Below are 25,768 nucleotides of genomic sequence, written 5' to 3' on the forward strand. Positions count from 1 at the left end.
GAGATAATTAACATTTGTAGCAAACAGCGGGAAACATCTGGGCCTGATAAGGTACCAGGAGCCCTCGAGGGTGATTAATGGGGCTGGAGGAAAGAGAGCAGTGGGTGGCGTGGCAGAACGTTGTGCTGGTGGGGACAGGCTGGGGACTGGAGGGAATGGGATGGGATGGGAATGTCTCTAGGGGATGATCCAGGGATGGGGATGCCTCTTCCCACCCTCCTCCCAAGCAAAGATGGGAAAGCAGCACCATCCCCTGCAGGAAGAGTTTCTCAGCTGGGAGCCGATCACTAGGAAAAGACCTGGATTTAAAGGAAGAAGAAAGGGCATTTGGTGGAGCTGGAATTTATTTTGTATGACTCCCACTTAATTAAGTATTTCATTTGCATAACCCTGTGCATGTACTCACTTCTGTCATCAAGAAATTCAGCCATGTGGAAACAGTTTGCAAAAATAACACACATAACTCAAACTTACACAGTTGTAAAAATGGGTTTACATGGTGCAGTTAAACAGGCCTGACAGGCAGCCTAGAACCCCCTTCCCCTTCTCCTTCCTCTTCCCCTTCCTTTCTTCTTCTCTAAAGAGAGGAATAAACTTCTGCCTTGATTTCTGGAGAAATATTTGGGATGTTGCTGGGCTTCATCAGCTCCTCTGGCAATTCCCTTTCTGACCACCCTGCTGCGGAGTTCTATAGCAGAAGGGGAGCCTTGGGCTCCCTGGAGCCACTCACACATTATTTCCCTGTGAATCAGTGAAAGGCCAAGCCAAGGGGTCCTCAAGGCCTCCCATAACCTTATTAAACCTTTCCCTCATTCCTAAAGGTGCCCGTGCCCAGGCCTCTCAAGCCTTTCACTAGCAGTGTGTGGGTTGGATTATGAAGAAGCCAAAAATACAGCCCTGCACACACAGAGACATATTTTTAGGGCTGTGCTGACCTTCTGCAGTATCCTTCTGTCCTCCCCATGTGACACCAGGAGAAATATCCCTGGTGACACTTGGTGGCCGCGCGAGTGGCCCGCGAGCGAGCGGCTCCGCACGCGTGGGCTCGGCAGCCAGCGCAGCCGGGAGGGCTCAGTGCCAAGGGATGCTCAGCAAACCCAGCTGACATTTCCCAGTGTGACATTAATAAAGGTGGGCTGGAGCAGGGCAGAGCTCCTGAGGCGCTGGGGAGAAGCCAGAATGTCCCTGAGGAGGGGGACTCCGAGGTCCGTCCCATCCTGCCCAGCTCGTTCCCTTTCCCACCCAGCCGGAGCGATGCCGAGCGCCGGGGCAGCAGTCCCTGGGCTCCCCCCAGCCCCTGTGCAGACACACAGCCCTGCTCCAGCCCGGCATTTCTGGGGCACCCACGGCCACGGCCACCTGAGCAGTGGCTGCTGAAGGAGACACGTGGGCCTGGCATGGGGAACAGCATCCTCACAGGCAGAGGCTTTTTGCCAATATCAGAAAGTTTCCAAGGTGTTCGAAAAGTTCTGATTTGTTGAGCATGAACAGGTCGTGTTTGCTGCTCCCTCTGCCAGCCCAGGTGGTTGCTGCTGAGCCCAGAGGCTGGGGGGATTTCCAGGTAGCCAAATGCCAGATGTTGATGGCCCTTGGGGCAGCTCCCCTCAGTGCTGTATACATGTCACAGAAAATTCGTTTGACCATGATCCAAGAGGCTCTGGGAAGCTGCTGGATGCATCCCCTCTGTGAGCATCCCCTGGGATGCCCCAGAGCCATGCAGCCAGGGTTGCTGCTGCCCCAAATTCCCCTGTGAGCAATATTAGCAAAAAGCAACAAACCTCCTCATGCCCATGACCCCTCTTCAGCTGCCAGACCCACAAGGCCAGGAATACACACATGTGGTTCTTACGGAGAGAACAATTCCAAGTGTCTATAAATACCCAGGAAGGTAAATGCATTAACCTTATCATGATCCCAAAGTGTAATTACATACAGCCTGACTCCCATGTAAATTAGTACATTAATAACAATTTTGCTCTGTAATTACTGTTGTTTCTTAGGTCTCACAGCTATTTGCCCATTCAGTCACACATGTGAGGGCATTCCCACCACCATTCCCACTGCTGGAGCAGCTTTGGCCAAACAGCTCCAGGCAATGCTCAGGAAACCTCTGTGCAGACTTCAAAGTCTATTCATAGTTTAAGTAAAGATACAAACAAACCAACCTGGTCCTAGTCCAGCCAAAGGGCTGCTTCCCAACGGAGGAGAAGAGTTTCTTCTGGCCAAGGTCCCTGAAGAGCACAGTAGGATCAGCTCCAGTGTGGGAGGATAACTTACACTGGGAGCCTGTTCCCAGCACCTGTGCGATTCTCTGCTGTGTAACGGGGCACCAGGACAGGGCACCAGCACGCCAGGACCGAAGTCAAAGTCTGCTGGCAGCAGCACTTGGCAAAGGCAGTTGCAGAGCCACTGGATGCTCAGGGACCCCCAGGTTCCCCTGAGGGCCATCCCCAGGAGGGGGCCTCTCCATCGACTCAGGAGGAAGAAGGAGCATCCACTTGGATCTCCATGGAAACCAGGGAGCAGTGGGGAAGACTTTAATTTGAAGTGCTGATTCAGTGGAGGCCCTGGGAGCCACGGGCAGGAGATGAGCTGCATTAAGGAGCAGCAGGGGTGGGATGCAGCTCCGAAAATGGGTGCCAAAAGAGTATCTGATACCATTAGGCTTGAAAAGCTGCTGTGAGAGGCAGGGAGCTGAGTGGGGCCAGTGTCATGGCAAAGGATTTATTTAATTCATTTGGCCCCTTTTCTGTGTGCCAATTATCCATGGAGAGATTTCGTTTCTCTTTTTTTCTGCATTTGCTCATTAATTGGCAGCACAGGGGCAGATGGTTGGTGCAGGCAGAGCTCAGAGCATCCTCCTGCCCACCCCCCGAAGTGAAGGCAAACCCTGACACCGTCCCCACACCGCAGGGACCGCAGGCACCGGCACCTCCCGCTCCCAGCTCCCTCCGCACGTACTTCAGAGATAAACAGAAGGCTGCAGCCTCCGAGGCTTTTATTGCAGGACTTTTCATTGACTGTAATTACTGAGGGATGTTTCCCCCGAGATAAGATCGGTGTGACATTTGCGCAGCCGAACCTCCTGGCACAGCCCGCTCTGCTCACACCCGCCCAACAGATTCACAAACAGCGGCTCCTGCGGCAGGAGGCAAAGCAACGTCCTGGGGCAGCCGTGGGGCAGCTCCCCCCAACCTCCCAGGGATGAGCACAGGGTCAGCGAGCGAGGGAAAAGCAGAATGGGAACCCCATGCTAATCTGGGCTGGGAGGTGAGGAGTGGCTGTCAGCACCCGGCTCGCTGTGCCCCTAAAATCAAGTGCTCTCTAAACATGACTTTGGGGTGCATTTTGATGTACCCCTTTGGGCACCTCACACCGATGACTCAAGTGATCGCTCACAAACCCTTCCTCATCATCTGATGGGATCTGCTGCAGGAGCAGCCTAACCAGAGGGGCCTTCATTGCCTACAGCAACCCCAGGGCTTATTTAAAAACCTTAATAGTCTTTGGAAATTACAAGCAAACACTCTGTGTTGACCTTCACTAAGGTGGCCGCAGCTTCCCACCTCTGTACAATAAATCAGTGGGTAAATGAACACAGAGACTCAATTCGTCATCAAATGTCAAGCCTGAGACAGAAAGACGGGAAATGATTTAAAAGCAACCAGCAGTTTAGAACTGCTGCAAATTTCTCATTATGGAACTGTGAATTGTTATGAAAAACTAATCTGTGTTTAAACTCTGGTCTGGAGCTGGAAATTGTGAAAAACTAATCTTTGTTTAAGCTCTGGTCCGCCCAGAGTAGCCAATATCCCTCTCCTTCACCCCCTGGCTGGGGTGAGTCCCATCCAAGACCCCCAAAAGTCTTTGAGCATCACCACCATGAATGTCTCACTCTCCCTCAGACCCAGCAGGGGCCAAGCTCCATAGAGAGGATTTTGAGGTGTGTTTGTAAGCACCATCCCAAGGTGAGCATCCCTCCCTGATCAGCCACCTGCCCCACACAGGGGCCACTGCCATGCAATGTCACCATTGTGCAATGTCACCACAGTGCCCATCAACCTCCTCCCTGCAGGACCCAATCAGGGATTAAGGACATGCTTTGCAGAGTCCTTCACATCCCATCCATTGCAGCTGAACCAGACTGCAGCCTCCGCAGCTTGGAGGCTCCTCATCCCTCCTGCCAAGCTCCTTTCTCCAGAGACACTAATAAAATGCATTTCTTCCAGCCAGAGTCTCACTTAGGGAACCTTCGCCTGGGCGTGATTGAGTGCACTTAATATAGTCGCTCTCGCTGTAGAAAGGATTCTGAGCCTGGTCTTTGACAGCCTTGATCTTAAAGAAATCCATTAAGAGCAGCTTTATCTCCGGGTTTTGTAACCATTAAATCAGGTTTTATCAAGCGGGTGACGCGCTTTCAGCGAGACAAGTGGGAGAAACGTGGAATAAACCTCCCAAAGTCCCATGCTGGGGCTGCTGTGCTGGATTTGGGTGACAGGGAAATAACCAAGAGGAGGTCTGTCTGTGGGGGAAGCCCCCCAGGGTGATGCAGCCACCCTCTGTGTGGCCGAGCCTCACCAGCAGGTCATAGCACCCTTTGCTGGATCCTACAGTGCTGCTTCCACACGCCTCAACTGCCTTTCAGTTTGGCAGAGATGCTAAATACCCAATTCAGCTAATAAAGATGCCCGGTAATGTCATATTACAGGGCTGGCGAGCTCCCAGCAAATATTATGGTGAGGCTTTGTTTAATTAGAGGGTTCTCAGGCAGTCACAATTTCCTCATAATGGGGAAAACAAGCTGGGTTTAAAAGTTTGGGCTGGCGGCGGAGGCCCTGGCACCCTGGGAGCCAGCTTCCCAATGGGCTTTAGCTGCTGCAGGAGCCTTGCACCCAATGCCTATGTTTCTTCTTATTATTTTCTCATTAGTAGTTGCCACTGTTTAGTGGTCCCTCCCTGCCCCAGGTGCTGCAGGTCTCTCCCCTCTCCTTATTCCTCTGCTGCTGCCCCAGCAGTGCCTTCACAAAGGCAGACACACTCTGGTCCCCAGAGGGTCCCATCTGTCTCTGCTCCAGGAGGGCACAGCACCCCCAAGAGTTACTGAATCCGTGGAAAGGCTTCCCCATCCTTTCCCTCCCTGTGCACCTGGGTGATGAGACATGAGCTGAGATTTTCAGTGCAAATTCTGTCAAATTACTGGAATCCAGTTTCTTTCCTGATGTGAATGCAAACGGGAAGAGCACACCAAGCTGCAGGCCGGGCACAGGCACTCCGAGTTCACTGTCATTAGTGGGGAGGACTTCATTAACAAGGGGGAGCCCAGGAAGCTGCCCCCACGCTTGCCCCATGTTCCAGTGGGCAGCAGCAGCACTTCCAAGGGCCCGGGCTGTAATGCCAAGGAGCTGGAACACAAAACACTTCCACTTCCTAAGGGAAAAGTTTTATCAACTCTTCTTAACATTCTTTTTCTTAAGTTCTCTAGATGCTGGGCCACAGCCCTGTGCTCCAGGGGAGCAGGCAGCACTCACCCCACGAGCACCAGCTTAGCTCGAGTCCCTGTGTTGGCGTCCCCCGAACGCCTGGCACATCATTCACCACTCAGGCTGCCTCTGCTGCGGGTACAGCACCAGCTCATTCATAAGCCTCAAGAAATATCGTTGTGTGAAAATGTAATAAAAATTATTCAGCTAATCTACTTTAATAACACAACTTCAGGGCCTCCCTGTGCCGCAGACAGTATAATCAGTTCTAAAATATGAGCTGTCATTTCCCATCAGTGCGAGGGAGGCAGAGGAACTCAGCACCCGACTTCATTGGGGCCACTGATTCACCAGCCTCGGGTGAATTACTGAAGAGCAAGGCAGCATTTCCAGGGTGGTGGGCTGCCCTTCCCACCATTCCCATTCACAGTCCCTGCCCTGACCTCCAGGATGCTCCAAGGAATGGGGGTGACACAAAGGACCTCCAGCACTCGCCTCTACAAGACAGGGACACTGCAGATTTCCACCTCCTCCTGAAAAAAATGCTGCTGCACTCTGCCAGTTGTGCACAGCAATTTTAATGGATCAAGGATGAGTAAAAAGTATCAAAAAATCCCAGAAAACCACTTCAGCGTGTACAAAACTCACTATAGAGTCCAAAATACTTTAAAAATATTCCGCAGAATCAAATCTGCAAACTTTTTAAGTTAAAAAAAGACTCCAAAGTGCCTAATATATTGTCATGTTTAACAAAAATAAAGATCCTGTGGTTGTAAAGTGCTGTAACAAACACATCCGCTCTCCCCGCTCTGTGCGGATGGAGCCATGTGGCACCACCGGCACTCACGGCAGTGCCCGGGGATCCCAGGGACAGAGAGACCCCTGGTTTGGCGAGGTGACTACGAGGGGACCAAGCTCATCACCCCCATCAGACAACACGGGCACCCCCAAGGCGGCGCTGCCGGTGAGGCCTCAGCTGGCGCAGGAACCGGTGCTTTGCCACGGTGGGCAGGTGGGCTCACTGGTAAAGGACCTTCACGCAGAAGGTCTCCTCGTTCTTGTCCTCGTGGTCATTGATGTGAATCAGGATCTCCTCCTCCCCCACGGCCTGGCTCGGGGCGAAGCGCAGCCCGATGGTGTAAACTTCCCCACCAGCCACCTGCGGGACAGCGGGTGGGACGTGGCAGCAGGACCTGGCCAGACCCCCTCACCTGCCCACCCTCCCAGCATGGCCCTCCCACAGTGGCACACCAGGCACCTGCCAAGCATCCCACAGTCCAGCCCAATGAGCACCAGGGGCTGGCAAGGGGGAGTTCTGGCAGCAGGACATACCTCAAAGGAGTCCTCCTTGAACTGCAGCAGGTCGGGGCGGTTGGTGCACAGGAAGTAGAGCCGGGGTGAGGGGTAGGGGTTGGTGTAGGTGATGCGCTTGTTGCAGCCTCTCCCACCTCCCGCGGGCAGCGAGATCTCAAAGGCCTGTGGGGGAGCAGGAGCCGTGGGGGAGGCAGCACAGACAGCAGGGTGGGTAGCAGGAAAAACGGGCGCTCCCTCGAGGAACCTTGGAGAATTGCCTCCCACACACTGCCTTCCCTCCCCTCCCACACCTCACATCTGCTCTGCCAGCCAGCAGAAAGAACCCACCTTTGAGAAAAGCAGCAGCAATTAATTACCAGCCCAAAGGATGAAGGGCTGGAAGAGCAGAGGAGAGTGGTCAGTTCCTTCTCCAGCTCATTCATGGATGTCCACGGGGACAGCCATGGCACTCCCTCAGATAACTAGATGGATTCAATGACCTTTAAAGGTCCCTTCCAACCCAAAACTACTCTGATTCTCTAACATCCCATGGCACCAGCAGCATGTGGCAGGACACTGGGGCATCAGTGTAAACGCCAATCTGAACCTCTCTTGGTACCAAGGGGTTCGGGAAAGTATTTTTAGAAGAAACACATTAGCCAGGAAATGTAATTTTCTGTCTTTGAGGCAAGGCCTCCGCCAGCACAGTGCTAATCGAAAGCAGCATGCTACAGCTCTAATTTCACAACCGGGAATACATCCGAGCTGCTGCTCCTCAGCGTGGGGCTGCCTCCAAAACAGCCTGAAAGGCATTTTACCAGGGGCTTCGTGAGATTATTCAAGTGCCCAAGGGCTAAATGTGTGCTCAGGGTGGCAAGTGCCAAAAAAAACACAGATGGAAAGAGAGGAAGAAGCAGGAGACAGCGCCGGGTTACTGGCGGGACTGCGACCATCGATCCAGCACCATCACCATGTTTCTCACTCACGAAAGCCGCCGTACCTTGGAGATGAGGGGCTGCCTGCAGGACAGGCAGAGCAGCCAGGAGGACACCAGCTGGTGATACTCCACGTCCACCAGGTTGAGGTAGATGAACTTGCTGCCAGCCCGCCGCGGCCTCACACCGATATAGAGGTCCTGGATGCCATTGGCAGGGAGAAGGAAGGCACCGTTTGGATCCACCTGCGGAACAACACCTGGAGGTACAGCCACCCACAGCCAGTCACAGCCCTGCAATGTCCACCTTGGAGCATCAACTAGACCCAACTGCTCTTAGAAAATTCATACCTTATGCCATAGCTATTGAATCCCACCCCCAGGAATACCCTGGAACTAATTCATGTTGGGAAGGACAAGCGCTGCTCGGGGACAGACAGCGCCTTCCCAGTCCAGGGGTTCCCCTACACAGGCTTCGCCTGGGGAGCCTTTGCCTTTCCTTTACAGGATGGCAATGGAGTTTTTGTGCCTTTTATTATTCACATTTGCAATCGTGGCCAAACGAATTCTAAAGGAATTGTGAGTCTTCAGACGGTCTCATTAACGCAGATAATTTGCCCTCCGGGGTTTCGCGCCGATGATCCTACACATGACAGCTCTAATCAAAAGATAATTATCGCAAACGCTTTACGGCTCTCGGTTGTTCACAATTCCGATTGGGCTGGCATTCCCTTCTCAGAGGGGATTTCTCTGGGCTGACCCAGGCCAGCCAGCCCCAAGCCTGCCACAGGGGTTACCTCCAGCTCCTGGGGGTGGGAGGTGAAGGCCCGCACCCTCCGCGGGGCCGCGGTGCCGCGCAGCAGCAGGGAGAGGCGGGTGAGCTGCCCGGCCGTGCAGGTGACATCCAGGCGCTGCAGAGAGTGCAGGTAGAACTGCCAGATCTGGACAGGTGCTGCCAGCCAGGCGTCCCTGCGCATGGACAGATGGACAGGGCTCATCACACACTACAGGAGTCAGCGTTCCCCACCCCTTTGAGGTCCTGCTACTTACGTATAGATAGCAACAAAGAACTTTTTGATCTGTGGACTTGGTCCTCCGGCTACTTTGAGGAAGATGTCCTGTGGCTCGCCAGGCCCCTGCACCAGAGCATCATCCCAGAAGGTGACCCCAAGACCAGCTAACAAGGACCCCAGGGCTGTCCTCCCATTAACACAGGAACCCACCACCAACTCCCTTATGAAAGCAGATGCTTTCAGCCCCTCGTTAAACTATGTTATTAAGTTATTATACAGCTTGGCTGAGCTCTTCCCGTATTTTTAATTACAAAAGAGGATACAAATGACTATCGCATTCCAGGTCTGCATCTGTAATCAAATTTTGGCAAATTTTCCGCAAGTTTTCTAACAAGCCCTAATCCAATTACCATACTAACATATTTCCGCAACAGCAATTAGCAACTATCCCTCGTCGCCATCTGCACGGACATGCCCAAGTTTATTTTTCCCTTCCACCACCCCCAGCTGCAGAGCCAGCCCAGGAGAGCGGCGCAGGGCTGGGGCACTGAGCTGCCCCGCCGCCCCCCAGCAGGGACAGGGACAGGCTGTGCCGCACACCCTGAGGACACACCGTCCCACCACGCGCTGCCGGCGGGTGCGGATACCCTGAGCAGTGGGAAGGTCTATCCCAGCCCGACAAAAGGCTGCTTTTCCCCAGTGTCTGAATCATCTGGTACTTGCTCAAAAGAACAAGCGAGCACAGGCTGCTGTGCGACGCGATAAGGGGCCACGTTCAGCCTCCCCCGCCAAAACAATGAGGCTCCTTTTAATTGGGAATAAAAAGCAATTCCCGTTTCATCGCTGCCAGTGTGTCACTGCCACGGGCTGGTACTTGGGGATGCTCAGTGTTTGCACCTATGCTGGCAGCTCCCTACCAACCAAAACAACCCGCAGGAGAAGGATGCAAAGTACAGCGATGCTGAAGGGTAACGTACCAAGGCTTTGGTTTCGCAAATGATGTCGGGGTCGCTGCAACGAACAAACATCTCAGGCTGTCCCCCTGGTACCCCCACCGGTGTGCCTGCGGACCAGGACCAAGGAAACTCACTTGAGCCTTTTCTCTGCCTATGCTGTTTCCATGTGCCCCACACAGCCACCCACAGAACCCCTCATGCTGGGCTACCAGCAAACCACAGGGGTGTACTGGTGTGGGGAACCGGGGATGACATTAATGGAGGAAGGTGGATGGAGAGGAAGTGAGGAGCCTGGGGCTTTGAAGGGGTGAGGAAGCAGTGATGTGCTCTCTGGATGCTGCTGTGCCTCCAGGAAGGCCCCATGAACCAGAGATGCCAACTAAGAGAGAACAGACCGTGCCATGACAGGCACACCACAGACTCACCAGGGAGGGTGTGCCAGGGTGGCAGCCGAATGGTTTTCTTCAGGAAGGTGAGCTCCGGGTGGTAGAAGCGGAAGGTCTGGTCCACCACGTGGGGCTGTGGCTCCACCTTCACCCGCAGGAGCGCAATGGGCTTCCCCCCGCTCACCTGGAAGGAGACCTGTCCCGGGGCCGGTGGGAGAGGGATGGGGCTCTCCAGTGATGCTGCTCCTCCCGCACAGCCCCTTGGGCGGTGTTTCACCTGGCTCCCTAACCTGGATAAGCTTAGTCCGCCCAGTCCCGCTCTTCCCAAGGGAGGAGGTGTCTGTTTTGGCACCGGTGCCCAGCCCAGATGGCCCCTGCAGGGTGCAAGAGGGGGCTGTCTCAGGATGCAGCACTGCTGTGGCTGTGCAGTGCTCTCTGAGGCCATAGCACCCTCCTCTGCATCAGCAAATACAGCCAAGGGAACACTTCCTTTTGGGAGCAGCTCAAAACAGGGACCCGTGCCTACCTGTGCCACAGTGACGGCAGGGTCTGCGGAGAAGGTCTGGTATTTGAAGGGGATGTGTACAGTCTCACTGGGACGCAGGTAGACCTGAGGCTTGAGGTCATCACGGAGATGGAACATTTCCTCCTCCACTGGCGTAACACTCTTGGTCAGCTCCTTGAAATGGCGCCACTCCCTCGGGTCCAGTATGACACTGGGAGAGCGAGCAGCAGAGGTGAGGACTGGCTGGGAACTGGTACCATTCTGGCATCACCCCACGCACACAGGGGTGACCCCACCTCGGCCCCCACCTGAGCTCAGGGTGGTCGACCTCGATGGTCACAGTGTGCTGGATGCTGTATGGGTTCTTCAGGGCAAATTCGAAGAACTCAGCCGTCCCCAGCACGGCGTGGACAGTGCGGGTGGCCGTGATGGCCTGGCTGAGCACCCGGTAGATGCTCTCGCCCTTGATGTGATCCCGGTAGGAGTTGATGACCTGCAGGTCCCAAGCACGCTGCTTCGGCCAGCCCTGCCAGGAGGGAGGGGACTGTAAGCCTGGAGCCACCATGGGGTCCCCAGCCCCTGTGCCCTCCTGCTGTCGACACCCTTGTTCAGCCACACCGGCACCATGTGCCACAGCCGGTGCCAGGGGGTGGCCGTGGCCTCACTGGAGGTGCCTGGGGGGTGTCAGGCTCACTTCTGGTCGGCGACTGCGCAGGGCGGCCTCCAGCTCACTGTCCACGTCCACCAACCTCCGTGCCCGCACCGTCCGCCCGCCTGCCAGGAGAGAGCACCACGGCACCAGTGAGGGACCCCCGGACAGTGCAGCCCCAGGACCCCACGATGTTGCGGGGCCGGGGAGTGCCAGAGGTGGCAGCTGACCCACAGCTGGCAATGCAGGGGCAGAGACCCTGCCCACCTGAACCCACAGCAGGACAGGCCGAGCCCCATCCTGGCAGCACTCACCACCACCAGCATTCAGGGAGTGCCAGCTGCCAGCTGGGATGGTGACAGTGCTGTCTGGTGCAGGGACACTGCGGGAGCGGGATGGCAGCTGCCCCGAAATCTCCTCACACGGGTGACCTGCCATGAGCAGAGACAGGAGTGAGTGGAAATCATCCATTTTCATTGTTATAAAATCTACTGCCAATTTTTATGTCCCTGCAGCTCTGTTCAGCCAAGTTACACAAGCAGGAGGGAATATCTGGAGGCCAAGGATGCCCTGAGAGCCCCACTGTGCTCCCCAAAACCTGTTCCACCACAGAGCCGCCTGCCCAGCAATGGAGTGGCACCGACAGCACACACCATCCCAAGCCCCCACTGGCTCCTGCTTTCATTTCTGTGTTCTCCCTCCCTGGGCTGCAGCACTGCCACCGGCACAGCTACACATGGCTGCGTGTCCCCACTCCTGCAAAGGCTGTGCCAAGCAGAGTCAGACAAAGCTCTAAACCCAGTGGGTACTTAACCAGCTTACACATCCTGTCCTCATCCTTTGGGCAGGAGCACCAAGCTTTGCCATCCTGTTTTTAACAATATTTTGAAATTTAAAAATAAAAAAGATGATGGGAAAAACACCAATCAAAGGCAGCTGCTGTCCTAGTGCAGCAGCTCTGTTTCCTCCCTCCCTCTTCTTTGGCGGGGTGCGAGTTAAACCTCTCCCTGGGTTGTGGATCTCAGATTCTCCTTCCCAGGAGCTTATCGGCCCTTTGCAGGCAAAGTATGGAAATGACGATTTAAGATATCTTATAGGGAGCTAATCTTTCCTCTGTAGATAAGATTTTAAAACCTGGAGTCACTGCACATTTATAGGACACGAAATTAAATATATAAACTAAAAACAGCCAGCAGGTTCTGGGAAGGGCGACGCCCTCGCCAGCCCGGCTCTCGCTCAGGTACAGCCCTGTGCACACTGCGTGTCCCACCCAAGCCCTTGGGCCGTGTGAGCAGTGGGCTCTCACCGACGTTGGCCAGGCAGAGGTGGAGGCGGCCCCTCAGAGCCACGCGGACGCCGAGGGGCCGCAGGGCTCCGTGCCGCAGCGCCTCCCGGCCCAGCACCGGCCCCTCCGGCTCGTACTCGGTCGTGGCCACCTCCAGCTCGTGGTAGGTCCTGACGGCTGCCTGGCCCTGGCGCAGCAGGGGCTGGGGACAAGGCAAGGACAGGCAAGGTAAGGCAAGGTATAGTGAGTTACTGGGGAGTCTGGTCCAGGGGGTCAAGGGCTCTGGGTAAGGATGCCACTGGATGTTCTGGCTCTGGGGGGGTCTAGCACTAAAATACTGCTGGAGTTCCAGGGAAGGGGAAGAAAGCTAATGCTTTGCCATTGCTTTGGAGGAGAAGACAACAAATCTCACAGTTAGGGCTGACACCGGACTGGGTTATACAGAGGGGCTGACGGCATCTCCATTACTGAAGACGTGAGGACAGCACAGAGGCATCACAACACAGGACCAAAAGGAGAGCCAGGCTGTTCCCTGGCCCTGTGTATGGGAAGGGGGGTCCTTCAGCATTAGCAGTCACAGAAGCTCAAGGGCAAAGACCTTCAATCTAACCAATACCTCCAATTTAACAGCAGCAGACCCAACATGGAGCAGGGAGTCTCCATCCCAGACGTCGATCTGGAGGCTGTGCTCGGCCAGGTACCGCAGGAACCAGCGCTGCTCTCCAGGCCGCAGGAAAGCCGGATCCACCATGTACTTCAGCTGCAAGCCCGGGGGTCCTGCAAGACACCACAGCATCACAGTCACGGCACTTGGTGTGGTGGGATCTGGGCAGCCCCCACATGCACCTCAGCCCACCGGCACTCAGTGATGTACTTCAAACACTGGACATTTTGAATGTTTTTCACAACGTGCAAACCAGCAGAGGTTTGCTATTAACAGACACCAGCCCATCCCTCAGCCTGGAGGCAAGCCCAGATCTGCCCAACTAAGAGGAGCAGCCACACAGAGATGCTAAAACCAGAGCTTACTGGTGCCGAGCGTCCCGTCCTCGTTCACCCGGACAAGGAGCTGTGCCGGCACAGCCAGCCCGGTCACCGACCCCCCTTCCGGGATGACCAGCTGCAGCCGTGGCGTGGTGACCGGCGGGAAGCGGTAGAACTGGAAGGTGAGGAAGATGGTCCTCGGCCATGGCCCCTCCACACTGCCCTGGGCATCCCTTGAGGAGAGGGGTTTGGGTTAGCTTGTGGTATGGTGCTGCCGCCCCATCACAAGCTCCTCATGCATTTGGCACATGCCAAGAGACAGAAGAACAAGAGAAGATTGGCAGCATCACAAGTATTTGGACTTCTCTGAAGACAGCAGCCATACGGTTTGCCTTAACTTTCCAAAAAGCTTAGTAATTCCAGCTGTCTCCTGCCATATGCTGTGATGGAGGCACCCAGCAAAGGCAGCGTTACCTTCTCACAGCATTGCTGCCAGCCATGGAAAAAACAGAAGCGAGGCCTTATCCCGCCAAAGCCACCCCTTGGGTGCCAACTTCCCCAACTGCATTTGCATTTCTGGAGAAACCCTGCATTAACAAGTTCTGACATCACATTGTGGCTCATGGATCCAATTAAAAAAAAAATGGATTATGACTTAAGAGTGCCTGGAAAGGACAAGAGCATCATCATACAACCCTCTGGGATTTGCCTCCATGGCAGGTGCTGGAGGAAGAGGTACCTCTGTGAGGACTTCTCCTGCCCAAGCAGGGAAGCAGGTAGGAGGATCTGGGGAAAGGACTCTGCCCAGGAGGCCCCTGAGATCTGCCCACAGAAGGCACCACCACGAGCTGCCATCCCACCTGCCAAAAGCCAGGAACTGCAGGATTATTTCATTGCCTTGCAGAGGGTCAGCTTCCTCCAGCCGTGGGTTGAAACTGCCTAGCTCCACTGGCTCCGAAATTTCCACCGGCTCCTGGTTGCGGTCCAGGATGTCCGGAAAGCCAGCGGCGTGCAGGCGCGCCAGGGAGGCACGGGAGAGGGACACACAGGAACTGATGGAGAAACAGGGGTGAGCTGCACGGAAGTGGCTGTGGGGACCCTGGTGGGCCGGGCTGTGGGGACACGGGAGCCTGGGGAAGGGGAGCCGAGCATCACCTGCCTGCCTGCAAACCCACGGCGGCCATGGGCACCTGCAGCGGGGTGAAGGGCAGCGCCCGCAGCTGGTCACTGGCGCCGGGCTCTGTGTCCAGTGAGCCAAGGTCGGCCTCCAGGTGGGTGATGCCCCCATCCTGCAGTGGGGTCTGGTCCTTGCCCCGTGGCGAGGCCATGAGCTGGGACACAGACAGCTGGAGGGAGAGTGACAAGTGTGAGCACCTGCAGCCCCAAGACAGCCCCACGAGGCAGCCCCCCAAGGCAAGGTGGGCCAGCAGTCCCTCCGTGCTAAAGGAGCTCGGCTGCCATGTGTGCCAGCATTGCCTTTCCACCTAGAAGCAGCACAGCTTGGCCACGTGAGGGTTCACACCTCCACTGATGTTTCCCTGCTGCTCGCTCCCTGGCAAGAGGAGGGATAGCAAATGCAGCAGGAAGCTCAAACTGCTTAATGTGGCCTTATGAGGTATTTCATTTCATCAAAAATATTTGTGTGCATTTATTCCTGCATTAAGATATAAAACAGCATAAAGAAGGCTCTTGGCATTCATAGCTCTCCTTAAATCCCAGCAGCTCCGCACGAACAAACTGTGTGTCACTGTCAGCACGTACTGGGAACAACAGGACCCAGCAAATCTGGGCTGTCAAAAACCAGAGCTGCCCTCACCAACACTCTTGGGGCATGAAAAGAGCTCAGGGAACCTCCCCCCACATTTCACAGGCAGGATCTGTTTTGCTGCCTGGAAGAGGTGGATTTGAGGACACTCAGTGCCCTCTTGGCCGCAGCAGACAGGAAAACAGGCAGAGGATGCATGGGGGCCATCCCTTGGGAATGCCACTACCCACCACGCACGTCCGCTGGTGCCCGTGGCACTTACCCCTGGTCCCCGTGGGGAGGCCGACACTCGCCGTGGGGCTGGCACTCCTGTGCAGAGGGACAGGAGAGAGGCTGTAGCAGAGCTGTCACCCCCAGGCACTCACCACCACTGAACCGCCCCCATCCTCCCAGCCAGCCCTTTTCAATTTTGGGGGTGAAGGCAGTGCAGCAAAGCTGCTTACCATTGCTGAACTGCTTCTTTTGACTTATTTATCCAACAAGACTGATGCCTGAGGGTTAACATAGCACATCTCCAGACCCATCCGTTATTTTGCTGGGAATCAGGTTAACTCTGCTGCAAACAGCAGCTCCTCCATCCTCTGGCAGCGCCGCGGTGCCCAACGGCCACACGGTGCTGCCCAAGTGGGATGCTTAATGAGACGTGAAAGTTTTAGGATACTTAAGGTTTTCGTTGCATCTCTGTTATTTCTTGTCACTCCCTTCATCTGCTCATGCATTTGTGCCCCGAAACAGTGGGAGCTTTATTGTGTTTATATTTGGCTGCTCACTGGCGCCGGCACAGCTGAGCTCGAGGAGCCGCGGGTCCTTCGCAGCAGAGCGGGGGCACAGATGTTCCATCTCTGCATCCACGTGATGCTGAGACCTTATTTTGCTTTCCTCACCACGTATATCCCAGCTATTCCATGCTGGCTGCTGTGCAAAGGAAACCACCCCATCCCTCTCATGCCTAAAACACTGTTTCCTTTCAGTTGGGAAGGCTTTGGCCTGCGTTAAGGACAGGATGGATGCATCCATCAGTGCCACCAGAAGCTGAGGTGGCAGAAGAAGCCCTTGACCTCCCCTGGGCCAGACCAGCAGCACGTTTCCCAATGGAACTCTACAAAAAAGTGAACTCAATAGTCTTTTCAGAAGCTTGGGGTACAGGTTGGAGGGGCACAGCTCCAGGACCACCACTGCACTTCCCAGGCTCTCCCCGGTGCCACAAGCCTTCTGGAGACAGGGAAATACCATGCAGCTCATCCCTGAAAATTGCCCTGCTGAGGGTCTCTCCTTGCCAGGCACAGCCTGTGCCCCAGTCCACTCCCCCAGGCTGGAGCACTCCACACCAGTACTGGGCTGGAAGCCTACCATCAGCACATGCTCCCCTCTCCCCTCACCACACCACAACTCCACCAATGAACCAGCCACCTCCAGCTGAAAGGCACCAGGAAAACCTTCCAAGCAGCACCAGGAAGGTACCAGCCATGACGCAGCCCATGCTACAGGGAGGCAAACCCTGTGACATCATCAGACTCCTTCATCTATTCCCAAAAGACTTCCTCTCCAAAGTCCCCCCCAGCGGTGATCCTGGTTCCTTGCCGTCAGAAAGACAGGATTTGTCACAGCAAAGCCATGGTGCCACTGCCATCTCGTGGAAGGCACCACAGCATCAGAGCTGGCATGGAACAGGTACCTGCTGCAGTGGGCATCACACAACCCACAGGCTGGCACCAGAGAGCTGAGGGAGTTGTAACACTTAAATGCTGCCAGGTGTCTGGACCATCACCCCGAGACATATCAACAACTCCAGCAGGAGCAGCACTGCAGAGGAAAGGGGAGTTTGCTTCCACCAATCACAAAAGGGGGATGAGAGGAAAACAAGCCAGAGAGGATCTCCAGGAGCCTAGTGCATGGACACAACCTCGTGCCCAAACCCACTGCAATTTTCCTTCCAACTCCAATAGAGAGATGGGTGCTGGAACCTCAACCACCAGCAGCCCAAACTACAGACAAGATGTATCCGAGCACCCAGGCAGATGCTGCCTGCTCTTCCCCAGCCAGGCACCAGTACATCCTGCACACACCCATCAAACCCAGTCTGCTGTCACACCCCCTCAGTGGCAGCACAACAAGACTATTATTCTTTTCCTCAGCCTTTACTGACATCTCTCCTGTCCCCACATCTGGAAGGACTCAGAGTCCAGAGAGAGGAGCAGCAGTACTAGCAGTGAGAATGTGCTGCTGGTGTGGCTGCTGTCCCCATTGCCATCAGGATGACCTGGAATGGGAGTGAGCTGGGGCAGTGCTAGCAGTCCCTGGGGATTCTGCACGTGGCTCAGCAATACTATCACAGGGGAATTTTGCAAGTTAAAAAGTCAGAGCTGAATTCAACTCGACAGAAACTTGGTTCACTCCAGTAATTCATAACTAGCTTACTGAAACTCGCTGAAGTCGTGTTTTCTCTCCCAAGCAGACACCAGTGCCACACTCTATATTTTAAATGTCAGCAAGCTGGAAAACACTCACTCAGCGATGGCGTAGGAGGCTGCTCCGACTCGTCCCTGTCTTTACATAGGATCTCCGCAGCAGTTACAAGATGTTCTTCCGAATCAGTAGAAACATGGAATCGGACAGTCCCAGACTCCACGTGCTTCCCCTGAAATTGGAAACGAAATGCTTTCAGACAGCATGTTACATGCAGCCTCCCTCATGCCTCTGACAGCGGCTCCCTGCCCAGCAGCGCGAGGCAGAGCTGCCAAGGGCCAGCAAGCCCTTACCTGCCGGGAGCTCCTGCTGCTTGCGGGCGTCCGGTAGACCAAGGCTTGGCAGGGGCCACGGCGGGCACCGCCACGCAGGGGCAGGACCACCTCTGTGTCACCGGTGCCCGGGTCGGGGCTCCAGACAGCCCAGCGCACCGAGCGCATGTCGGCCGCCTCACCGCGGGCACTGCCGGGCACGGCCTGGGGACGGGGAGCACCGTGAGTGCCAAGGAGACCCACCTCGCCACCAGGACCAGGGAATGGGTGCTGCCAGACAGACACTGGCTCTCGTCTCCCACCACACCTTCCCACACCTGGCTCTGGTGTCACAGAAGCCACTGCCCTTCATCCCGTTCTGGAGACGTTTCACTTTCCAGCACCTGATCTCTCTGTAACCCCTTGCTCAAGCAGCAGCATGAAGGGATACGTGTTTGACCCCCATCCCTGGCAGAGGGAAAAGGCTTCCACTTACCTAGTACATCCACAGCCTCCCTCAAATCAAAGGAGAGGCACAGAAGCAAGAGAGCTCTCTTCCAGCACCCACCATCCCCCTCACAGCTAATTATGGCACGGAGGACAAGGACAAGGTGATCAGCTCCACAAGCGGCTTTGGGATTAACTGCTCTGCTGCAGGGCTGTGCCACAGGAACTTGCTCTGCCACTGCCCCAGCCAGCGCTCCCAGCACAGCCAGATGGACCTGCCTCTGGAGCCCCAAGCCTCTGTGGGACACTGGGCTTCCACCTTCCAACAGAGCTGGACTCAACAAAATTTCCAGCTGCAAGGCTCAGTACAAATCTCTCCGGTCTGGCACACACATCCCACTTTATAAATACCCGTTTCCCCCACTTTGGATCTGGACAGCTCTAACAAGAGACGTTTGCTGCATTTTCAACAAATATCTTGGCAGGATGATTAAAGCCTCCTAACAAGCACTGGGTCATCAATTCAGCCAGCCAGCAGCCAATGGCTCCAACAGCACAGGGTCTCTGGAGAGAACACACAGCGCTCACTGAGCTGGGTTTAACCTGCAAAAAGGTTAAACTGAAATGCAAGTAAACAATCAGTAAGTAGGTGAGAGTGTATTGACTGCAGAGACCAAGCTCAGAGACTTCTCCTGGCTTTATGGTCTGAGAACATCAGGCTGGAGCACCTGGAAAAACCTCAGGATTCAAGGAGGAAAAAAAAAAGAAAAAAAATGTGGGAGGGGTTAACCTCTTTTCAGCATAAATGCTAAATCCTAAAGAAAATCTTTTTATATTAAAAAAAGCCTGAAATTTTCCAAATTAGCTTGCCAGAACTATAGGACTGCTGCAGGCTACATTCCTCCATCTACACAGAGGAGAAATGCAACCCATGTAATTAAAATGATTCAACAAGGCTGTTTGCAGGGTTTTTCATCCAGTGCTGCAGAAAAAACCCAGACACTTTGTGCTGCCCTTCGTTAGGCAGCACAGCCATGCAACGAGGAGCTGCCATGACCTGGAGGAGCAGGATGGCAAAATGGGCAGAGGAAAGAGTTCCTGAGCAGGGCTCACTCCTCCAGCAGGATCTCTGCTCTTCCACAGAGGATGGAGACGAGGCACGCGCACACTCGGCCCTACCTTCCCACCGGCTCTCCCTGCGCTGCACAGGACGTATTCCAGCTGGAAGCAGACCCTGAATGCCGGGTGAGGGACCATTTCACTCAGGTGGATGCGGCTCCTCAGCACCAGGGCTTGACCTGCATCCCTGTGCAGGATGGAGAAGTGGCTGTGGTAGCATCCAATGCAGAAGAGAAGCAGCACCAGCAGCAGAGGGCTGCCCCTTTACCTGGCTCTGGAGCCGGACGCCCCTCGGCAGCCGCCTGGCACCACCTCTGTCTCTGGCACCAGCACCGCAACCTGCGGCACCCGCACAAAGCGCAGGCCGTTGTGGACACCGACGTGCAGCCGCCGCTCCCGAATGGCCACCTCGTCACCGTCGGGCACGGCGTTAGCCTGGGACAGGAAAGCTGTCACAGCTCGGGCAGTGGCATGGGACGGCACAGTGTCACTCCCTGTGCCCCAGGACAGAAACTCAAACAACAGGACCCACACCCCCAGCAGCTGATGGATATCAAAGTCTTTCATCTTTATGGCAGAGTTGGTGCAAACCTGGCAAACAAAGGACCTGGCCAGTGGCTGCCACTCCAGAAACACACTCTATACTGCATCTTGTCTCTGCATTTCCCACAGCAGAGGAAATCCAAATTCTGCTTAGAAGTGTTTGGACATTCAACACAAAGCCTGTGTAGAGAACCCATGTGCTAATCCAGCAGGGAAGCAAGCTAAAGGCTTCCACAGCAAAAAAAAAATTGGAGACTCCAAGGGAAACAAATGTACAAGTACCATTTATTCAACTCTTTCCACCCCACCCATAAACAAGGCACTGGCATTACTGCTCTGCACTGTGCCTTCCCTGACCTGACTGCATTGGCAGCACCTAGAAACATGGAATCATGGAATGGTTTGGGTTGGAAGGGACCTTAAGGATCATCTTGTTCCAACCCCCTGCCATGGGCAGGGACACCTTCCACTAGCCCAGGTTGCTCCAAGCCTTGTTCAATCTGGCCTTGGACACTTCCAGGGATGGGACAGCCACAGCTTCTCTGGGCACCCTGTGCCAGGGCCTCACGCCCCTCACAGTACGTTACTTACCTGAAGTAAGCGATCACTGTTCAGGAAGTCCAGCAGTTCCTCCTCAAATTCCTCCAGGGAAGGGTACAGCTGGACAGACAACTGTTCCAGATAGCAGGTGACCGCCTTCATCAGCCGGGGCTTCTGGAAGCAGTCACCTGAAAGACAAAGTGGTGGCCACAGCTTTCCCAAGCAAACAGAAAGCCACCCCCGCTGTGCTGCGCTGCCCTGTGGTGCCAGTGGTGGCTCTGCCCACTCAGCTTCCAAGCACGGGGCTGAGCAGCCACGGGGACTCAGCTGCTTTGGAGACCTCACTCAGCTTCAGCAGCAACAGTTACAACCCCAAAGCCATCAGCAGTGGGTTTTCCAGGCAGGAAGCTGAAGAATAATTCAGCTGCAGAACTGTGAGGAATTTTTACCCTCTGAATCTTCATCTCACACATTTTAATTGCAGCAACTCAAAGGGCAACGTGCCACAGGGAGAGATTAACGAGGGCTGAGCAGGCAAGAGCTCATCCCCTAAACCTGACAGACCCCAGCGATCCTGAACCTACCACCAAGGAGTTTAAACAAGCTGCAAGGCCTGTTCCTAAGACTCTGCTGAATGACTGTAATTAAACCAACCAGCACTTATCCCTGGCAGCAGCTTCCCAGGAGCGAAGCAATTAACGGACAGGGAACAGACTGAGCCATTTTGACGCCTTCCAGGCTGGCTCTGAGTGTGAGGGCTGCGGCCCCACACAGGGGAGATGCCCTTGCCAGGAGGCAGCACCGCAGAGAGTCCAACGGTGCTCCCAGAAATCCCATCCCAGCACCCTGCCTGCCCTGCCCGCACCCTCCTGGGGATCCTCTGCCTTCAGCAGGAGCAGTGCAGGCAGAGAGAAAGGGAAGGAGCCCTTACTCGTGTCTCCACATGCTGGCAGCAAGCCAGGAACCGTCTGCAGCCCAGATACCAGCAGGTTTTCAGGAAGGAGGTGAAATATTGTCTCCAGGGGCTCGTGGTGCTTCAGGGCATACTGCAGGTGGCTCTTCTCCATCACCATCAGGTATTTGTTCTCTGAAGAAAAGAAAAAGACCCGAAATGACCAAAACTGGGGAGACAGCTTCACAGAGACAGTGTTATAGGAATCATTATCTGTGAAAACATGTGCTAGAAGCAAAGGAAAACCTGGGTTTGCCCAGCCAGGCTGTTCCCAGCTGGCAGTAAGGCACGTCCACTGAGCACTACCAGGACACGGATCACGTCTCACATCAACCAGACATGCACAACACACATTTGGGTAAGAGAAGCCACCAAGAAGAAACCAAGATGCCATGTCTGGCTGCTGCTTACTTTCTGCAGGGTCCTGGAAGTGTGGGTGCAGTAGGGCCCGCGGCGTGCCATGGTACAGCTTCAGCCTGAAAGCAGAGAGCACACATGCAGGGGTCAGTAAATCCATGCTGAGGCACATCTCCATTCTCCATTACATCTCCATCCTCCATAAGGCCCCTGCTCAGCCCCCACCCACTCTGCAAAAGCCCTGTCCTTTAGAGAAGGGACAGGCATTCCTCCCAAATCCATCACTGCTTCCCCAGAGTGAAGAATTCCAGGTTTCTAAATGCTGGCTTTGTTTCTGCAGCCCCAGGACCACCCTTTCTTCCCCCAGAGCACGTGGCCACCCCAATTCCTAGCATGTTGTGCCATTCAGCAGCAGGGGAACCTACGCTCTGTCCTCAGTGGCCGGGTCTGTCGCCTCAGATCCGCCGCGGAAGAGGGGGATGATTCCAAAGCCACAGGAAAGGTGCTGAGAGCCCTCATCCCCTTTCTTAGCCTTCACTACCACTTCCACGACAGCAACGATGCCAGGGTGGTTCAAGGAGGTGTGGAAGTAAACGGTCTGGGATGGGAAAGAAAAGAGTTGGGATATTCCAGAGCTGGCAGCAGCAGCTGCAGGCAGAGCAATGCCTGTTGCACTGGGACAGCCAGTGGCACAAGCAGAACATCCACTAAAACTTCCAGACAGATGATCTCAGACACTACTAAGAAATCTCAACTCCTTAAATCTCAAACATTGTTATTCCTTTTTTTTTAAAACTTTTTTTGTTGTCATCACCCATTTTCCAGGGTGACTCACAGGCTGCAGACCCCAAACAAGCAGGGCTTTGATGCACCCTGGCCCTACAGCATTAGAGCCAGTCAAAGGAGCTGGAAACCCTCCTGCAGCAGGGAGGGAGATGGGGGTGGCCTGGACCTGAAGGCAGGAGGGGACAGGACACAGGTCACCTCTCCAGATAGGATTTAAAGCTAGATTAATCTTTCTATTAAAAACTCATTACTGCACTGTTCAAGAGAAAATATTCACTGTGATCACAGGCTGTCAGGAAGGGATAACAGAGAGAGACATTCCCACATCAACCCCAGGACATAAATCGTTATTCCATTAGCCTTTATTGCAAGGTGCTGCTTTAACAACCTGACCCCTGGTTGAGAAGCAAGGCTTGCTCTGCAAAGGCACGGGGAGCCCTTACAGCAGGTCCCATGTGCCACTGAACACAGAGTGGTTTGTGACAGGGCATTCCTCTCCCCTAAGCCCTGAGGACAAAACCCACTGCACCTGCAGACCCTGATCCCTGCCCTCCTGCCATCCTGCTCTGGCAAGGCTGGTGAGTGTGCAGGCAGCACCTCCACCTGAACTCCTCACAACACTGACCTGCTGATTACCACACGGTTGAAAGATCCCACCCCTGTGCCAGACTCCAAGCCCTGCAGCTGCAGGGACGGGCAACACAATTCAGCCACCACAGAGAGGCTGTGACACAGTCCCCCAACACCCCAAAACTCCTGCCAGCTTCTCCCAGTCACACAGCAAACATCCAGGAAGCCTATAGACAGAGGGAATGTGTTTGGAAAGGCAGCTCCTCCCAGCACCCAGCTTTCTCCACAGCACTCTCTGCCCTAGTTTTAATCCATTCCTCTTCAAAACAAGCCGGGGTGGGACGGTACTGAAACACTTGGGAAAGAAACACACACATCAACACCCCTCAATGCTGCTGAGAATGTAAATAAGGCAGAGCACAGCACCAAGCTGTGCTTCACTTCACCTGCAGCGCCGAGGAGTGGAAACAGGAGTGATGAACTGGAAAACGTGACATCTGGTCTATGGGTCATGCCATGGGGCAATGGGATCTCCCTGGTAAGGGGTACCTTGGTTTGCTCAGCTTTGGAAGAATTTAGTTCCCAGATAGAGGAAAGTGGTGTGCTGGAGGGTGGGCAGCTGCTCATTCCCCTCCTTCCCACTTGTGGGGAAACACTGCTCTCTGCTGCCGGCTCTGAACACAGCAGGTGGCACATGGTGGCACATTGCTGCTCCCATGGTGGGACCAGCCCCGGGGGTAACCCAGCACCCCAACTTCCCCATCCCAATAAACCATGTATAAAGCTTAGTAACCAGGCAGTGTCTGGGGCGCACCTTGGGCAAAGGGTCGGGAAGCGTCAGGAGGGAAAAGGGTTTGGTGCTGCCTTTCCCCAGACCCACAGCAGCCCCCTACCTCGCTGAAGGTTGCCCTGGACGAGCGCGGCGGGGCAGCGTGGGCAGCCTGCCAGCCGCTCCTCCACGTCCTCCCGAAGAAGTGGTGGTAGGTGGCATCGAAAAGGGACAGGCGCAGCTGGTACTCGGCTCCCTGCAAGGCACGAGGCACCGGCACTGGGGACACTCACAGACACCCCAGCTCTGCACCCCCAGAGCTCAGAACACGCTTCAGTGAGAAAGGACAGATAATTCCCGTTTTCTAAGGGATGCCCAATTCGGGCACATGGCCACTGACACCTTCATGCATTGCTGCAGAACCTGCCTGGAAGCGAGAGACTAATGGAGCAAAGGAAAAGTGGGAAAGCTGAATGTTAAGCACAGAATAAAGGGGCAGCAAATGTTCAAGTGTTACATGGAGATTTTTAATTTAAATATACTTAGTTAACAAAAAATAAATGAAAAATTAATTAAAGGCTAACAGATTTGCAGGTGAGAAGGCACGGGATTGAAAAACAGCCGTGATTTGTGTTTCCGTGAGATTTCCAGTTAGTTTCCCCTAAAAACACCTTGTTTTGAAAGCCCCCACCCCTGGGAGGTTTAGCCTGCACACACAGCCAGGAATGCTGAAAGGGGCTTAGAAAAAACACAGTGATGGAACAAGGGGAAGGGGTTTAAACTGAAAGAGGAGAGGGAAATTCTTCCCTGTGAGGGTGGTCAGGCCCTGGCACAGGTTGCTCAGAGAAGCTATGGCTTTCCTGTCTGTCCAGGCTGGATGAGGCTTGGAGCAACCTAGTCTAGTGGAAGGCAACCCTGCCCACGACACGGAGGTGGAAGGAGATGATCCTTAATGCCCCTTCCAATCCAAACCATTCCATAATTTTGTGAATTGTGGGACTGGGCAGAAGCCACGGGGTCAGCAAGACACTGCCAGGGTCCTCCCGCAGGGCCGAGTTCCCCTACCTGGGCGAGGGCAGCGCCGTGCAGGTACTTGAGGACGCAGCGGAAGGCGGCAGAGCGGGGCGAGGGGCGGACGCGGCCCCGCTGCGGGTGCGGCGGGAGCGGCTGGTGCTGCCGGAACACCCGCTCCCACTCTCCCATCGCGCTCCGGGGGTCGCCGCTGCCTCCCGGCGCCGGCTACGGCGGGCGCGGGGCTGGAACAGCGGGGGACACGCAGCCTGCGGGAACACGGACCCCGCACCGTCAGCACACACAGCCCCGCGCACCCACGCGCACGTGGGTGGGGACGCGCCGCTGCCCACGCCCGGCCCGGCCCGCACCCGCCTGGGGATGCACACACAAGTACAGCCGGGGCCGGCCCGGGGCCCGCCCGTGCACCCACGGGCTCCCCATCCGTGGGACCGGGACAGTCCCGCACCGCCCGCGCCCCCCCGCTCACTCACCGCGCCCCGACGCCATCTTATCGGACCCGACCAACCGCGCACCGGGCCAAGGGGAGGAGAGGACGCGGCGCCGCCGCTCGCCGTTCCGCCGTCCACCTCCCGCGCACCCTCGCCGGGGGGAAGAGGAGAGACGCGGCGGCAGAGCGATACCGGAGCGACCCCGCAGAGGCGCGGGACGCAGCAGCGGGGCGGAAGCCGCGGCGGCAGCGTCGG

The 25,768-nt window shown here is 55.3% G+C and overlaps 1 protein-coding gene across 3 annotated transcripts; it reads right to left on the reverse strand.

Annotated features, from left to right (window-relative positions):
* Positions 1–368: 368 nt before the first annotated feature.
* Positions 369–25,641, reverse strand: NPHP4 (nephrocystin 4). Of its 3 annotated transcripts, XM_032709165.1 has the most exons (29): positions 25,556–25,641; positions 25,116–25,330; positions 24,175–24,306; positions 22,351–22,523; positions 21,980–22,044; positions 21,548–21,703; positions 20,668–20,804; positions 19,802–19,968; positions 19,594–19,720; positions 18,010–18,192; positions 17,759–17,888; positions 15,513–15,559; positions 14,641–14,831; positions 14,346–14,537; positions 13,531–13,718; positions 13,118–13,278; positions 12,523–12,703; positions 11,531–11,647; positions 11,262–11,341; positions 10,876–11,093; positions 10,589–10,778; positions 10,353–10,436; positions 10,102–10,258; positions 9,698–9,783; positions 8,758–8,843; positions 8,505–8,676; positions 7,774–7,953; positions 6,813–6,956; positions 369–6,639 (listed from the first exon to the last, which is right to left on the reverse strand). In XM_032709165.1, the coding sequence occupies exons 2-29, from the start codon at positions 25,251–25,253 to the stop codon at positions 6,499–6,501; spliced, it is 4,023 nt and encodes a 1,340-aa protein (XP_032565056.1). In that variant the 5' UTR covers positions 25,254–25,330; positions 25,556–25,641; the 3' UTR covers positions 369–6,498. The 3 variants fall into 3 exon arrangements, with proteins under 3 accessions (XP_032565056.1, XP_032565057.1, XP_032565058.1); XM_032709166.1 differs by lacking the exon at positions 14,346–14,537; XM_032709167.1 differs by lacking the exons at positions 21,980–22,044; positions 22,351–22,523; positions 24,175–24,306; positions 25,116–25,330; positions 25,556–25,641 and having other exon boundaries at positions 21,600–21,684.
* Positions 25,642–25,768: the final 127 nt, after the last annotated feature.

The sequence above is a fragment of the Chiroxiphia lanceolata genome, chromosome 22 (assembly GCF_009829145.1).
Source record: "Chiroxiphia lanceolata isolate bChiLan1 chromosome 22, bChiLan1.pri, whole genome shotgun sequence".
Classification (NCBI taxonomy): domain Eukaryota; kingdom Metazoa; phylum Chordata; class Aves; order Passeriformes; family Pipridae; genus Chiroxiphia; species Chiroxiphia lanceolata.

Bases quoted from the DNA above. Each gene is read 5' to 3' on its own strand.
- NPHP4 (XM_032709165.1), bottom strand. From the start codon at position 25,253: ATGGGAGAGTGGGAGCGGGTGTTCCGGCAGCACCAGCCGCTCCCGCCG. The intron at 19,721-19,801 runs GTAAAGGGGCAG...CATCCTGCACAG, and splicing joins GCGTCCGGCTCCAGAGCCAG to GGATGCAGGTCAAGCCCTGG. The intron at 11,648-12,522 runs GTGAGAGCCCAC...TGCTCATGGCAG, and splicing joins CCTCTGCCTGGCCAACGTCG to GTCACCCGTGTGAGGAGATT.